Raw genomic sequence first — 17,246 nt, 5'->3', positions numbered from 1 at the left:
GAAGAGAAGCACATTCTTTAATTCTTAATAAATCGAGTGGTGATTACCAACCTCTATTCCGTAACAAAGCCGTCGATATCGTCATTGTCTGCAAACATAATCTTATATATATATATCTTTAAAAAAAAAAAAAGGCTCTAAAGGTAAAAAGACGCAACGGCGCTCCCAGTTCTAGTGGTAGAAACGCAGTTATACGCTCCCGGCCTAAATGAGTTAATATTATGATAATAATATTGTAAGAATGTGTCATTAAAGACAAAGTCACCCCAAAATATCCTTGACGATAATATGTTCTATGCGCCTTCACTAATCTAAACATGGCATTCTGATGAATATTACATCTGTAGCCAAACATTTTGTTGCCAAAATGACATCACAGTTGCTCAGGGCTCATGTAACGAACAATCACGGCTCACCTGTTTTCTGAAGCTGAACCATGATTGGTCGTTACCTGAGCAACTGTGATGTCATTTGTAGTCGACAGCGAGTGGCATAATGGCCGCCCCCTGAGATGGATAAGTACGGCTGAACTCTGTTGCTTAACTCCTATTCCACAAACTCAGTACTAATCGGAATGCCATGTTTTGACTCGTGGAGGCGCATACAACATATTAATTTAAAGAGAATTTTGGGGTTGACTTCCCTTTAACTCATTCACTGCCGTTGACGTATTTATTTATGTTTTTCAAATTTTTTCAAACGCAGGGTAAAAGAGGGTCTGAAAATGTCTGGCAGTGAATGAGTTAAGTGTAGTAACAAAGGAGCAGAAACAGAGTCAGAAGCACAATCGTATAATGTTGCCTTCTTTTGAGTGTGTAACATCAGCTTCTTGTCTGTCATCGTGTGGTCTTCCTGACCCTGCTCTCAACTCTCTTCTTCTTTCAACTCTCTTGTTCTTCTCTCTCTGTCAGTGTGTGTGTGTGTGTGTGTGTGTGTGTGTGTGGTTGGTCACTAGCGTCTTGATGACCTGTCATTAGGACTCATTAGGGGCCTATCAGCATGGCGGCAGGCAGGGGGGAGCACACGAGGGACGGCTAGATGGGAGGGAGGCGAACTGGCAGCGCACTCACCCGTCCGACTGCGCGTGTTAGTGTGTGTGTGCTCGCGTACCAATTGCGGCGTGTCGTGCAGCAGCGGCAGCATGGTGGCCTCCAAGATGTTGGTCTGCTCGGGCGTGAGGCCCTGCCCCAGTGACAGCAGCAGCACCAGCAGCTGCGTGGAGCTCCGCAGGCGCACGAAGGCCTCCTCCAGTTGACACGCGTTCTCCTCCGCCGCCTCCGCCAGAGACATCACCTGGACGGACGGCCACAACATCCAGTCACTACTTCTTCGTCACGATAGCTTTACAATGTGGACCTAGATACAGCAGTTCTGTAAAAAAAGTGGTTAGGGACTAGGGAAAGAGTGGATTTGCTTTAGCGGGTTACCGCTAAACAAAATATGTAGCCGGCCTGATTTGGCCCCCAAGCCTCGACTTTGACACGGACCACAACCATAGCAACCTACCCAGGCACTCCATACTTCCGCTTCGGCTGTCCCATGGTATATTTTGCCACTCGTTCCGTGTCATCCCCCCAAGCCGCATGACCGACTGTTCCGTACGTCGTCTCCCACTGAGGTGAGAAGCTCAGATGGAAACTTTGCAAAGCAAAACAAGTCCAAGGATCAAGTCAGAGGATCAACATGGGCATCAAACAGGGCCTCACTCCTCGCTCTTCTCTTCCGAGGACTCTGGTGGTCAGAGGCTGACACATGAGCCAGACTGTGGACAGCCACTTCCTTAGCGGCCAGTCACCAAGGTAGAGGCCGGGAGGATGACAAGGCTGCAGTCTCAAATAGATCTTCGAACCTCTCTTTCCATCAGCGGAGTACGACGAGCGAAGGCTCCTCGTTGTTGGTCCATGTGAGTGCAACCGGAAATGTTTGCCAATGTTTCGCCGGCTAATGAGCATTCTATGAAACTGTTAGCCAATCAATAAAGCCACTCTAGGCAGTTCATCTTCAGCTATCAGTCTTTGTCGTTACTTTGCAAACTTGGACGCTGGACCAGAAAGACAGTTAGCTTAACTTGGCGCAAGGTAGCTTGTACAAAGGAACATGGATGGATTGAAAAACTGTATTAAAAATGAAAAAAAAAACCTGGGTTCTGCCATTGGCCAGTGTTCAGGGAGGGGTCCCGGTCCCGGTCCACTTCTGTCGACTGAAAATGACATCACAGTTGCTCAGGGCTCGGATAACGAGCAATCATGGCTCAGCTTCAGAAAACAGATGAGCTGTGATTGGTCCTTACCTGAGCCCTCAGCAACTGTGATGTTATTTTCAGCAACTGCGATGTCATTTTCAGCAACTGTGATGTCATTTTCAGTCGACAGAAGTGACAAAATGGCCGCCCCCCGAGATGACCAAAAACCAGGTGAATTAACTTTTATTCCACAAACGCATTATTAGTCAGAATGCCGTGTTTCAACTAGTGGGCCTGCATAGAATATATTCTTGAAAAAAATATTTGGGTTGCCTTCATCTTTAAAGGAAAGGGCCAGCTGAACGGACACAATACATTGGTGGTTAAATGGTCAACGAATGCACGAACGCAGAGTTGTACAGTGATCCCAGGCTGTAATTAACAGATATTTGAAGGAAAAACCACAATACTGACAAGATCATTCATATTGTAAAATGATCAGAAACATATTGCATCATAAACTCTCAAATTCAGCCGTCAGATATTAAATCAAATCATAACTCCACTGAATCAAACCGAATCAGATCTCAGCCCATGTTTTGAGATATGTATCGAATCAAATCGTCACTATCCATCTCTAACTATCCATCAACATTTTTCAGGGGGAATCAAGTGTTCCTGAATTTTGAGCAGGGTTCAACTTTTCGACGCATATCTGATAGCTACGCTGGATTTGGAGAGGAGGAAGGAGCGCGTGCTTAGCGTAGCGTTCAGCTAAACATCCCGGCGAGCACTTAAGAGCGGGGGCCCCGTGTCGCGTCCTTGCGGTGACCTGGAAAACCGGCAAACAGAAAGTGAACGCCAGCTTTGAGATCAACATTTAAAGGTGCAACTTAAGCCCTCCAGCAAGCTGACCTCTGAACCTCAGCCATGGTCCGTTCCGAACTTGGTGAACGAGTGATGACGGAGCGAGAAGGACGGCAAGCGAGAACAGGCCCGGGGCCCGGGAGAAAGCAGATCCTGGACTAATGGACCACACTGCCTTGACAAATGGACTCAGGACACTTGTGAAGAACACCCAAATAGGAGAACGTCATGTCAAAGTCAACCACTGCAACAGGACACCTGGACTAAAGTGTTTGGACACAAATATGGGGAAAAAAACGGTGTCATTAGCAGTGAACGATGGACGGACAGACAGATACTTGATTCAATCCGTGAGCGAAATGACTTCCCTATGTGGAAAGCTGTTTTGAGCATTTATTCAAAATCCTTGATACCCATTTTACGGTCCATTTCTTGCTACGCTCTTTGGCCTTGCTATCAAGAAACGACTTACTAGCCACGTCTTTTCCACTATTAGTGACAGTTTTATTAGCCTACTAATACATGACTAGTAAACTACTGTGTTGCACTGGTAAGACTACTAGGCTCGACTACTAGGCATGCATCACATACTAGTAGCCTCTTGGATCCTTAGTGGCACAAAAATGCCCGCTAATAGTTTTGCCTGACTAGTGACATGGATTTGTCCTCCGAGAAAGTCAAATTTGTCAAACTAGTGTCATGTGACAGTGACACGTCATAAAGACGTGGTAGGCAACAGTATTAAAAATGTTACAAGACACTATCACGAAGGCACTCACCTATATTTACAAGCTAATTTCCAATATATGGTTAGTTTTTTTTCTTGTCCAATTGTGTTGCCATATCAATCTAATCTGCCCAGGGCCTTAACAATTAGTTATGGGCTTCTTTAGCCAATCCGATTACAAATTCGTCTTCACAAGGTCAAAACGCTGGCCCTGGATGACGTCAGCATTTTTCGGTCCTCTAATTGGTTGGTCAGAGCAAAGCTATTCGACTATGATCGTAAGACATTTCAGAATCGGCAGCTCTGGTGAGTAAGTTGTATTTTCTTTGCAATATTTGTATTGTTAAGTCATGAGATGTTATAACCACTGAAGGCCCATGTACAAAATGTACCGCCAGCGGTGAAACGCAAGTCAGTGCCCCCCCAACCCAGAAAAAAAAAAAAGCTGAAGTCAGTCAGTGAGAGAAGCCACAACCTGCACAACGCTGAATTCCTCCAGTCCTCATGTAACGTTCTGACCATATACAGTATGTTAAATGCAAACCCACCAGTGCGCGCGCGCACACACACACACACACACACACACACACACACACACACACGCACGCACACAGACACGAACGAACGAACGAGCGGACCGCCCTCCCCCGAGACCTCTCTGAAGTGTGTGTGTGTATTGATAAAAGGCTGAGGGTCCAGTGAAGGGCTCCATTGTCGGTAGCGGCTCGCTTCCACGCATACACTGATTGATGCCAGCTGAACGGACACAAAGACACATTTAGTCTGCGCGCACACACACACACACACACACACACACACACATTGACCAGTGATTTCGGAGTTGGAATGTGTCGTGTTTGCATATGATAGCACCCAAAAACAGAACCCATAAACACACTCACGGATGTACAACAATGCAGAGAGAAGACCATTACCACCGTACACACACACACACACACACACGCAGAGACCGGTCACATGACACAGTGTGTGGTGAATGGTTTCGATGGCCAGACAATATGGGTTTGAAAGAAAATAACACCCCCCCCAACACCACAAAAATCCAGAGGGTTGTGGGGTGTGTGTGGGAGGGGCGGATTTCTTTTTTTTTTTTTTTGCTGGGGATATCATAGTTGAAAATCTTTGTTATAGAAAGACCACATTAAAAAAAAAAAAAAATGCTAACTCACTCACTGCCATTGACGAATTTATTTGTCTTTCCACAGTCCAGCCATTCAATCCCAGGAATGTATTTTTTGGAAACATTAGGGTATAAGAGGGTCTGAAAATGTCCGGCAGTGAATGAGTTAATAGTTAGACCCCTCCCACACGCTTTCAAAACTTTCAAAACACTTAAACTGATTAAAACACACTTCAACGTATTAAAACACATATTAATAATATCAAAACATTGATGACCACAAATAACAGATAAAAAGTCCCGAAATCCAGTCCCGCTGAGTAACGAGAGTCGGACGGAACCGGTTCGAATGTGAAATATTTCGCATCTCTAATTAGCACCATAAAAAGACAGAGTTTGCGGGACAGACTTATTAGCATGACCTCAGGTCTGCGAGGCATGTCCTGGCACGAGCAGGCACTACTCTCAAACTGTGAAACCTGGAAAGAAAAGTTTGGGGTTGACAACGCATTTAACTACAAAAGGCCAAGAGTTACACAAGAGATTCAAGTGAGCTGCTTCGAGTCTGCCTTTGACGACATCTGTTGTTTCAGTCCCAGATGGAAATTTTAAACAAAGTTGATGTCATGAGGAACGCGCGTGTGTGTGTGTGTGTATACAGAGGGTTTCCTTCTCTTAATTCAAGAACAAATTAGCATCTCCATTTAACAAAGGCTTGGATTGCCGAAGCAATTTCCTCAGATAGAATTTCACACACACACACACACACACCCACACGCACACACCCACACACACACACACACACGCAGAGTGAGTCTCTGCACCCACGTGCACACAATAATATTCTTCTTTCACTAACACCAGAAGAAGACATTTCCTCGATAATGAGGTTGATTAAAAACATGTGCTGAGGGGTCTTGAACTCGTCTACTTAACTTGGTGGATAAAAATAGCTACAACATGGATGTCATGCTATGATGTCACTCGCGGGGACACACCAACAAAAACATTTTTTTTTAATGCTGTAACACTGAACACTGTTGCTCAAACAATCAAATACATGTGCTGTAACTACTACCACCAAAACAGTGTTTCAGGCACAATGTCTCAATTTCAGCCAAGAAAAACCCTGGCAGGTGTACCTAATATTCTGACCTGCAAGTGTCAAACAGGTGCACACGCACAAACACGGACGCAAACGCGCAAAACGTAGAAGACGGTCTGGCTATAAACAGACGGCAGACGTGGAGACAGTGCGATGAGGCGATCACAGCCGCGATAGGTGGCCAGACAGTAACCGCTATTGTCGGTGCTCAAAACCAGCACGCACACATACAATAGCGATAAGAGTCGTCTGTCTACACGTCTGCTGATAGCATCGCGGCGAGCCGGGACGAGGCAAGGGGGGAGTGAGACCAGAGGACCGCTGCAGATACCGCCGCCCCGAAGCTGAAAAAGTCAAGTTGATGAAAGCCTCCTGGCTGAGAGCGAGTGGACGATCGCATGACAGGATCTGGCAACCCGGACGGATCGGGAAGTTATTTCAAAAGAGACCAACTACTCCGCCCCCATCGCAAAAAAATGAAGTCTAAAACTAAAGAGGGGTACAGTCTTCACCCGCTATGCCCCGGTTCAGTGTTTGCTCCTCTGCTATATTGAGGATTTCAAAGTTTTTATGTGGGTTTTTTACTAGGGCTGAACGATTCATCGAATTTAAATGGAATGTAGTAATTGCTCTTTACATTACTGCTGCATCTAACAATTACTTTAATAATCGATTAAACTGTTGATTATTTTGTCTATTGATCAATGATTCGGATTCAAACAAACGTAATATTCGTCCCTTTATTGAAAAACATGACATTTCAAATCAACAGTGCTAAAAAAGCCAAAACATACTGCAAACTAATGAGGATTGGGTTACTTGCTTGTCCGTGACGTGTCCGAAAATGTTGGCACTGGCAAAAAAGCTGATTACTGCTTTACAAAGTAAAAGCAAATGTTTAAATTTGATTTAACACAAATAGAATCAGTCTCCTTTCATGGGGGACGTCAGAAATCGGATATTTACTGGTGAAATTCCGAGCAGTTGGACAACTTTGAATTAAAAACTGTATCCAAACGATTCATCAAATATCAAACATATGATCATCAATTAAATTAGGTGTTGACTAATTGATTAATCGTTGCACCTTAAATGAGAGAGAGAGACAGAGAGAGAGATTGCTTGTTTGTTTAAAAAAAACGCATGGGAAGGGGACCTCGAGAAAAAAAAAAGGCATATTAAATCGCAATATTGAAGAGAAAAAAAAAATCACTGTTACATACTTTTTTCTAGTTTAAAGAGTGAAACTAAAACAAAAACAAAAAAAGACTCTAGCAGATGGAATGTATGTTGCTCTCTACAAAACAGGGGTGGTGTGAGTGAACGATTGAGTAATGCGGAGGTGATAGGGTGACAGGGGAGTGCAGAGATTGATGGAGGAGGGCGGGGTATCGAACACACAACCTTTCATCGCCGAGCAAAGCTCTTTGTGTGGCGACCGTGTGAACACGCGTGTAGAAAAAAAACTCGAAAGTGAACCCACCATGGCAGTGAAAACATTGAAGTCGCCTCCTTTGGCGGCTCATCAATCACGGCCTGACAAAAAGGACACTTTTAACGTTTTTGCTGACTTAACCTCGTCTGGATCCACTTTGAGGAAAAACATCACTGTTGTTGTTGCTGCTGCTGCATCATTCTTAGTCTGGGAAGAGTGACCAATCACTTTTCCTCTCCAAATACACACTTGACGGAGGCCTCCGTGGAAACACCGACGAAACTCAATGCCAGCTACGTTAGCTTAGTGTATTGATTGGATGACGCTGGGCACTGCGCAACCTTCTACGCTACGGCATACAAGCGTACTCACAGGCATATATCTTCTCTTTCAATAATGTCACACGTGTAGCAGACAATAAAACAGACTGAAGGCAAATAAATAAATAAATAAATAAATAAAGCGCAATCCAACACACGTGCACGCAAAAATGTATACGCTGCGTCCACACAGCGACGCACTGGGTGGTCCCAAGGGCCCAGAGGCCCCTGACCGAGCAGGGGACTAAATTACAGAGCGTGACCCACCGCAGTGACACCCAACCTGGGATTAACATCCATCCAGGCTCCCCGGGAGCCGGTAGCCTGAGGCTGCGGGGGGGCTGACCTTCACAGGCTCGCTGGTGATCTCACAAGCACACAGAGGCCCACCCAGCGATGAAATAATAATGAGCGGGTTGGGCGGGAGTGGACTTCTGGGTGGAGAATTTGGCACTAACATCACATCAGTGTGTCTTCGTGTACATGTGAGGACAGAAATTCACTTTTCTCTACCATTTGGATATATTTTTTTTATAAATAGTTATGAATAGTTATTTGAACAATTTAAAGGACACTATATATATATATATATATATACATAATTTTCTTTTTTTTGTTTTAGTTTCACTCTTTAAACTAGAAAAAATTATGTAACAGTGATTTTTTTTTCAATATTGCGATTTAATATGCCTTTTTTTTTCTCGAGGTCCCCTTCCCTTGTTTTTTTTTAACAAACAAGCAATCTCTCTCTCTCTCTCTCTCTCTCATTTAAGGTGCAATGATTAATCAATTAGTCAACACCTAATTTAATTGATGATCATATTTTTGATATTCGATTAATCCTTTGGATACAGTTTTTAATTCAAAGTTGTCCAACTGCTCGAAATTTCACCAGTAAATATCCGATTTCTGACGTCCCCATGAAAGGAGACTGATTCTATTTGTGTTGAATCAAAATTAAACATTTGCTTTGGAAAGCAGTAATCAGCTTTTTTTTTTTTTTTTTGCACAATTTCAACTGTTATATGGATATAAAAAAGATAAAAAAGTTTCAAAATATTAAAATAATTCAACTATCAACAACTATGAATATAGTTAAAAAATATTTAAATAATATACATTTTATGGATGCACTAACAAAGTATTTTGCAAAAAAGGCTATATTAACTATTTTTTCTTTTATATAACAAAATTATGGGCACCCCAACATTTCCCCAAAAGATAAATATTTCAAGTTCTTCTACTATTGATATTATAAAATGTTTTGAATTATTTTGAAAATTATTATAATTATATCATGGAAAAAAAGTTCCCCCGCCAAAATAAATGCCATTTCTTGTTTTGTTCTGTTCTTTTACTAGTGAAATATTTGACCTACTTTATAGACCCCGCCCCCAAAAATAACCGACATTACAAAAATTGGAATAACTAAAATCAGTGTGTAAAATGAAAAAAAGGTTGATGGATTTGCATACATTTTTTCAGATTGTCTCAAGTGCTGCCCTAGCAAAGTGCATGTGCTGAAACATCTGGATGGATGCAGTGCAAGGCCTGCATAGGAGGTTACAGCAGGTCAAATGAATGAAATGAAACACACACACGCGCGCACACACACCTCATAAAGAGGTCTGCTACATCTGCGTGGACGTGTGGATGGGGTGAAAGTTCAAACACATATGCTGACAACACACACTTGCCCCGTAGTGAACACCCTGAAATCACACGCACGCAAACTCACACGCACGCAGGCACAGCTAGTGAGAGTGTTATGAGAACGCGATGTGACTAAACCTGTTTCAGCAAAACAGATGTGCAATGTGTGTGTGTACGTGCTGTTCCACACATGAACGCATTAACACAATGTAGAAAATACTCTTTTTGATTTATGTCACAATTTGTATGGCATTGCCAGAAATTGAGAGAGACCTCAGAGGATGTGTAGACAAGGAAGTCGACAGAAGGAAATGTGATCAGGAAGTGAAGAGATGATCAAGTCAGGACGAACAAACGGGGACCGGTAAGTAGAGACGAGAAAGTGAGGACGAGGATAAGGGACACAGGGACGGTTAGATGCGGAAGTGGGAGACAAGAGGAAACAATGACGTGAAGACAAGGAAGGAGAAAATAGGTAGTTTGCATGAGAATGGCAAGGAAGTGGAGCTGCGAATGCGAAAACGGTGTAAGAACGAGGATGTGGAAATAAGGAAGAGAGGACATGAAAGTGAAGACCAAAAAAAGGCAGACAGGGATGTAGAAATGAGAAAGTTGATGGAAAAATGAAAGAACGTTGAGACGAGGAAGTGCAGATGAGGAGGTAGAGAAAGGAAGCGAAGACAAGGACGTACAAATGAGGTAGTGGACACGAGCAAGTATAGATGAGAAAGGAGGAGGGACAAGATGACGAGGAAGAGTGTAGACGGGCAAAAGAGATGATAAAAGTGGAGACGAGGATGCGAAGATGAGAAGTCTAGACGAGAGAGCGGTGACAAGGATGTGTCGACAACGTAATAGACAAGAGGAAATGACAATGTGGGGACAAGGAAGTGGAGGCGAGGAAAGCAGAGCTAAGGAAGTAGAGACACAGAGACGAGAACATGGCGGCGAGAAATTGTAGAAAAGAAACAAAAGTAAAGACGTGGAAGGAAGACAGGGAAAAGTTGAGGTGAAGGTACTGCGGTCTTGGATGTGATGATGAGGAAGTGAAGACAAAACAACCATGGGAAGAGAGAGAGAGAGAGAGATGAGAAAGTGAGGACAAGGAAGTGGAGACTACAAAGCTCAGACGAGGAAGTGGGAGACAAGGGTGAAGTGAAGAGAGAAAGTGGCGACAGGAAGTTCAGACAAGGATGTGGAGAAGAGGTTGCGGCGAACAGTGTAGACAAGGAAGTGCAGAGAAGAAAGTCAAGACTGAAAAGCGGATGCAAGGAAGTTGAGCTTATGTATGATATTTCCGAGGGGAGATTTTCAAGGAAGTCAACTACATCCTGTCTGCCAGCAGGAATATTCTGTTTTCTTTTCTCTTCATATGCGCTTTATACTGCCAACGTGTGTGCGTGTTTAGTCTGAAGCCATATTTAGTCTCTCTGGTTCTAAAAGGAGGCCTATAATCACACAGAACCTCTCTCTCTACTCATTACACGCACACATGTACACGCACACGCCCCCCCCCCCCCCCCCCCACACACACACACACACCCCAGCCTGTCATTAAAAGTTCACACTAACCTCCCAGGCTCTACGAGTATTGAGTATGTGTAAGTGGACACGCGCACACAAAATTGCAGAGGACCAAATGAAAGCTAATAATGCTAACGGGATGCTAATCTAGCCTAAGCCATCGGAAGGTCGGTTCACACTCGACATTGCTATTACACGATGAACATGTACGGCCAATCATCGTAACGCACACACAAAATTGACAGAAAGTCAAAGCTAGTAATGCTAACAGGATGCTAACCATTGCAATCACACAATGAACACGGACAGCCAATCACAGTCACACGCTTGGAGACCGCGTGTGTACGTGTGTGCGTGTGTTTGCTTTGCACTCAATGGTCTCATTGAAGAGAGTGAGCGCTAGGAGAGAGCGCGAGAGGGGGAAAAGACTCTGGGAACTGGCTGCCACAAGATAAATATCCTCATCTCGGCTTCGCCAGGCGGCTGTACATGCGCGCGTGCACGCAGCCATAAATTCGGAGTCTAATCTTACAAATCGGCCATTGTCTGTCATGCGGAAGTGAAGCGCACACAACATGCAGAGGCAGACATGTTGACTTTGGGCAGAGCAACAACCACGCATGTAAATACACAAGCACATGGGCGACTTCAACACACACGGCGCTCCAACAGATTGTCGCTGTCCTGTGAAAAACACCTATGGCCAATTTTGGAAAGTTTTTTAATTTTCACGTTACTGCTATGTCTGGAACGTGGAAACCCCATTCACGTAAAAATGAAAAAATATCTCACAGCACAGCGACGATATGACCATATAACAATACTCTAGATACTCCAATTACGATGATTTTCCCTCGATATTGGAATTGCGAATAAAACACGATTATTTTTTCAAGGTCCCCTTCCCATGATATTTTTTGAACAAACAAGCAATAGATTATTCTGAATTACAATAAACTAGGGCAGCAGCTATCAAATATTTTGGTATTTGAATATCATACTGAAGATTCAAATCCAATAATCAGGTTTTCGGGTAATAATAAATTGGGCTTTTTTGATTGGTGAAAGATACAGAGGAAAACAAAATGCCATGTTTAGACTAGTTAAGGTGCACAGAACATTTTCTTGTAAAGAAAATTTTGGATTGACTTCCCCTCTAAGCACTAAATTTATCTAGACATGCATACTTAGTAGAACTCTGTAAGTCTACCTACCGATTGAAATGAGGCGGGGTTTTTTCTCCAAAGTGCATTGTAAAACATTGCAGTGTCAATTTACTTGTTCAGCCCTCTCAAGCACATTGCCAATTAGCATACAGGCGTCGAGCGCTCAAAATGACGAGGACGATGATGGGGTTCTCTTCAAAGGAGCATCCCATGACCTTACAAAGCATCTCAGCCAAGTCACAGAGCCTTCCTCCTTTCCTCGACACGTCTTGCGGCCAGCCGCCCGCCGCTCCCTTTGAAGCGTCATCACCCCCGAATGTGACGATGCCGCAGAGAGCGACGCCGCCTCGTCACAAAAAGGCCAAAATGCGCATCGCCGCGATGTCGGGCCATCGGCCCTTTGCGGGGAAGGAGAGTGGCGGGGAGCCGAGGGTGCGTGAGCCCAAGATGGAGGAGAACATTGCCTCCTACCTCAAGTTTCTGGAGGGCAACTACCGCAAGATGCTGATTGAGAACTCAGAGCTGTCCAACACCATGCGGGCCGGTGAGAAGACGCAGGCGGAGCTGCGCAAGAGCAACCTGGAGCTGGAGCGCTTCAAGGTGGAGCTGCGCACCATCAACGTGGAACTGGAGAGCGTCCGAGTGGCGCTGCGCAAGACCAACCGCGAGCTGGATGAAATCAAGGCCTCCAAGGACGACTTGGTCAACGAGATGGCCGAGAAGGAGGCCGGCTGGAGGCGCGAGAAGGAGGAGCTGCTCCAGGGCAGGCAGGAGAGGCAGGAGGAGCCGGAGCCCCTTGTGGTGCGTATACATACGAGCTCGTTTTTGTTTTGTTTTTACCACTTGAGCGGTGAACGCACCTCCTTCTTAGGACTTGGCTGGAGGATGGACTGTGGCGGAGGAGGAGGAGGTGAAGAAGAAAGAGAAGGAGGTGGTGGTGGAGGTGGAGGAGGAGGATGGCAAAGAGACGCAGGAGGAGTCGCAGACCCTCGTGGTGCGTATACGTACCATCTCGATTTTTTACGACTGAAGCGGTGAACCCGCTGTTTTGACACCTCCTTTTTAGGGCGTGGCTGGAGGATGGACAGTGGCTGATGAGAAGGAGGTGAAGAAGAGAGAGAAGGAGGCGGTGGAGGAGGAGGAGGAGGAGGATGGCAAAGAGTGCGACGAGAAGGAGGAGAAAGAGCAAGAGGAGAAAGCTCGGAAGGAGGAGGATGAAAAAAACAGGGGGGATAACATCCAGAAGGATGGGCAGGAGGGGGAGGAGGAGAAATACAGGGAAATGGAGCAGGAGAAGGAGCACAAGGGGGAGAAAAATGACAATACGAAGGAGGCCAAGGAGGAGGGCGCCAAGCAGGAGGACAGCAACCAGAAGGAGGAGGAAGAAAGGGAGAAGGAGGTGAATGGGAAGGAGGAGGAAGAGGACGAGGAGGAGAAAGACAACAAAAAGGAGGAGAAAGGGAAGGAAAGGGATGTGGAACTGAAGAATGAGTTCGTGAAAGGGATTGATGAGGTGAAAGCCAGTGAAAAGGAAGAGACCGGAAGGGAGAAGGAGGTGAAAGAGCAGGAAAACGTGGAGGCCAAGGAGAAAGAAACCAACCGTGACAAGAGGGAACAGAAACTGGGGGAGAAAGAGGCGAAAGAGAAGGAAAATGAGGAGAACAAGGAGGAGAGAGAGTGCAACAGTGACCAGAGGGAAGAGAATGAAATGGAAAAGGAGACGACTGAAAGCGACCTGAAGGAGCAGATAGAGAGTGAGAAAGAGGAGAAAGAGAGGAAAAATGAGGAGAACAAGGAGGAGAAAGAGAGGGAGAGCGAGACCTATTCTGACCGGGAGGAGGAGCGAGCGGAGCAGAGCGGTGGTTCAAAGGATTACGAGGAAGAGGACGGGGAGCAGCAGGAGGTGATAAAAGTTGCTCTGGAGGAGGACGAGAAGGTAACTCCAAGTGACTTGGAGGAGGAGAAGGCACAGAGTTGGAAGGAGGAGAAAAAGGAGGCGATGAAGAGTGAATGGGAAAGGAGTGACGAGGGGAAAAACAAGGGAGCCAAACTGGAGGAGGAGTGGAAGGAGAGGGTGAGCAAATTGAAGGACGAGTGGCGTGACAGAGAGCGCAAGGAGGAAGAGAGAAGGAAGGAGAAGGATCGGAAGCTGAAGGAGGACTGGGTGGAGAGAGAGAAGAGGGAGGAGGAGAGGAGGAAGGAGCGGGAGAGGAAGCTGAAGGCCGAGTGGAAGGAGCGGGAGAAGCGGGAGGGGGAGAAGAGGAGGGAGAGGGAGAAACTCAAGGCCGAGTGGAGGGTGAAGGAGATGAAGGAGGAGGAGAGGCGGAAGGAGAGGGAGAAGAGGAAGGAGGAGTGGTGGGACAGCGAGGAGGAGGAGGCGGGTGAGAGGAAGGGTGAGGAGAGGAGGGAGCGTGAGAGGAGGGACAAGGAGGAGTCAAGGGAGAAGGAGAAGCTGAGGGCAGAGTGGAGGGAGCGCGAGAGGAGGGAGGAGGAGAAGAGGAAGGAGCGGGAGAGGAAGTTGAAGGCCGAGTGGGAGGAGATGGAGAAGCGGGACAAGGAGAAGAGGAAGGAGAGGCAGAGGAAGGAGCAGAGGACGGTGCGAGAGAAGAAGAGGGAGGAGGAGAGGAGGAGGGGAGCAGGAGGCGACCAGGCCAAGGAGACGTCTTTCTTCGGGAGGGTCCTCAATCTCGTCTGCTGTGGCGAGAGAGAACAAGCCTGAAGCTCCGCCTCCGCAAAATCAACAACCAATCCCCAAAATCAATCGGACTCCTGTTCCTCAAAATCAAAATATTATTTCAAAACATTCCGCAGAGACAACAGAATTCCCGTCCTGGCGCCGTACAACAAAACTCCCAAATCGATAAGATTCCCGCTTCTTGCAATCGATCGGCTTCTGGTCCCGACACAGAAGAGCCGCTCCCAAAAACTCACAAAATCAACGCGATTCTTTTCCTGGCGCTGAACAACCGAGCCCCCAAATGAAGAAAACCAGCCCTCAAAAAGCAAAAGGATTCTTCTCCTGGCACTCAACAAGCAATCTCCCAGACCAGGAGGATTCGCGTTCTCTCCTCTGGCTTCTCCACGACCAATTCGTCATGATCGCGAGCATTCCCCTTCCTCAAAATCAGCCCATTTTTGCCCTGACTCTGAACAATGTTCAGCAAATCAGTTGGCTTCATACTGAACAACAGCGCCATCTTAGATCACACCTTTACACTTTTGCTGTGTTCTCCCTCTTTCATGATTCAGCCATTTTGGGGATGAATAAAGTATCTATCCATCCATTTTGTCGTGGTGTTGAATGTGTTTTTTGTGGGACAAAACACATTTGGGGTTTATCATGTTTTTCGAGGATTATTTTTGGCTTCATTTTTTTTCCAATGGATTTTAATGGACGTCAATTGATTGACTGAGTTTAGCTATTTGCAGGCCGGCCCGGTCCTTATATGTTGCATAAGTGTAATTCAACCAAAAGTCACACATGCACGCACTGTACAATATATCGTACGCATCTTATGTGTTGACGTGTTTAAGGGGCCTGGCCTCACGAGTGACATCAGTAGTGGCGACTCCAACAGTTGGACATCTTCATGCTCCGTACGAGTATTTTCATTTTGTATTTGTGTTTTGACTGTTTGTCCCCTTCAAAAATCGACTGAAAGTGCACGTCAGCTGTCGCCCTGACAACGACGGGAGTGTTTCATGAAATCAGCGTGACCACCTCGCAGGGCCTCTCTGATCTCCCTGGCGGCATCGAGAGCTTCCAACGTGGAGGATTTATTAAATCTCTGCCCGGCGACCGATGACGACGCTGGGAAAAATGTTAGGCGCCCCCCCAGGGCGCCACATTAAAGAGGTTTTAATGAAAGGATGTTTATCTTGCCATTTTTTGTCTCCTAGACGTCGCCCTCAGAAGTCACTGCGTAACTATGAAAAAACTCACACCTATTAGGACCTCAAATAAACACGCACGGCTAATCAAATCATGGCCCATTTTGATTGACGCTTTGTTATTCGTGAGTCACGACTGTAATGTAGATTTTTTTTGGACTGTTTTACTGCCACTTCTCCTTTCCAAATAATTGTTGCATAGCATCAGGAGATGCTCTGAGATCTCAGAGTTTTTCCTTGCCCACATGGGGCGTTTGGACCTTGGGATGCCGTTGATGTGGAAGAGGGAGACACACTCGCGCGCACACACACACGCACACACACACCAAAAGCGAGTGGCAGCGAGCTGCATGAAAGCCAGCCTTTCATTGATAAGCCCCTCTGTGACATAAACACACACTCAGGCAAAACAAACCGGACCACCGACACTCTACTGTGCGCCATTCATCCTCTCAACTTGTGTGTGTGTGTGTGTGTGTGCGCGTGTGTGTTGAAGCGTGTAAATGTGTGTGTTACTGAGGTGAAACATCTCCTTAGGGGCGAGTCACAAGAAGATTGAGGAGCCAGAGTTTCTCGGCTCCCGACGGTCCTTTAATCTCACGCTCACACACACACGCACATTATCGCACTTTTCCAGGTGAAAGGGTTCAATACTTCAACTTTTAAAGTCATTATTGCACAATGAGCAACAACTGGTACGCAACAACATGAATATCCCCCCTGGGGGTGTCGCACCCATGGAGGAGCCACATTTTTCTCCAGGGAGAGAAAATTGCTTAATTATTGTTTATTTGGTTTTGTTCAATTATTAAACAATATTCGGGTAAAAACCAGTAATTAGAAAAAAATATTTTGCAGTAAACTTCAAGGCAAAATGAAATTTAAATCTGATTATTCACTCTAAAAATAACCCAAGTTGGGTCAAAAACGGCCCTCTCCACTAATTGGGTCAATTTGGGTTGTTTTGTGCAAAACTGCTCAACTTATTGGGGTGGTTTTCTGCAAAAACAACCCAGAAAGTTGGGTCAAATTGACTCAAGTAGTGGATCGGCCCATTTTTGACCCAAATTGAGTTATTTTTAACCAAATTGTTTTAAGAGTGTTTGATGGACTAATCGACAATATAAATCGATTCTAAAAAGACTGTATTTGGTAGTGATAATCCTAGTTGTAACAATATAACAACTGTAATATAATATTTCCACCCCACAATATCCAATCTTCACCCCAATCTG

General features: G+C 45.5%; 2 protein-coding genes across 6 annotated transcripts in view; one reads left to right on the top strand and one right to left on the bottom strand.

The window, feature by feature from the left end:
- bbs9 (Bardet-Biedl syndrome 9) overlaps positions 1 to 17,246 on the bottom strand; it is a 101,647-nt gene that overhangs the window by 52,539 nt on the left and 31,862 nt on the right. For all 5 annotated transcript variants that reach the window (XM_086039404.1, XM_086039403.1, XM_086039405.1 and 2 more), the window contains one exon: positions 1,111 to 1,293. In XM_086039404.1, coding sequence (XP_085895530.1) covers positions 1,111 to 1,293 — 183 coding nt within the window. The remainder of the gene's footprint in view (positions 1 to 1,110; positions 1,294 to 17,246) is intronic.
- On the top strand, positions 12,214 to 15,404 carry LOC147142924 (uncharacterized). The gene is made up of 3 exons (XM_086037011.1): positions 12,214 to 12,921; positions 12,992 to 13,114; positions 13,187 to 15,404. Exons 1-3 carry the CDS (start codon positions 12,289 to 12,291, stop codon positions 14,837 to 14,839), a joined length of 2,409 nt encoding a protein of 802 aa, XP_085893137.1. The 5' UTR covers positions 12,214 to 12,288; the 3' UTR covers positions 14,840 to 15,404.

The sequence above is a fragment of the Filicampus tigris genome, chromosome 8 (assembly GCF_054856515.1).
Source record: "Filicampus tigris isolate MCC_2025a chromosome 8, RoL_Ftig_1.0, whole genome shotgun sequence".
Taxonomy (NCBI): Eukaryota; Metazoa; Chordata; class Actinopteri; order Syngnathiformes; family Syngnathidae; genus Filicampus; species Filicampus tigris.
This window is presented reverse-complemented; position numbering and strand designations above follow the sequence as displayed.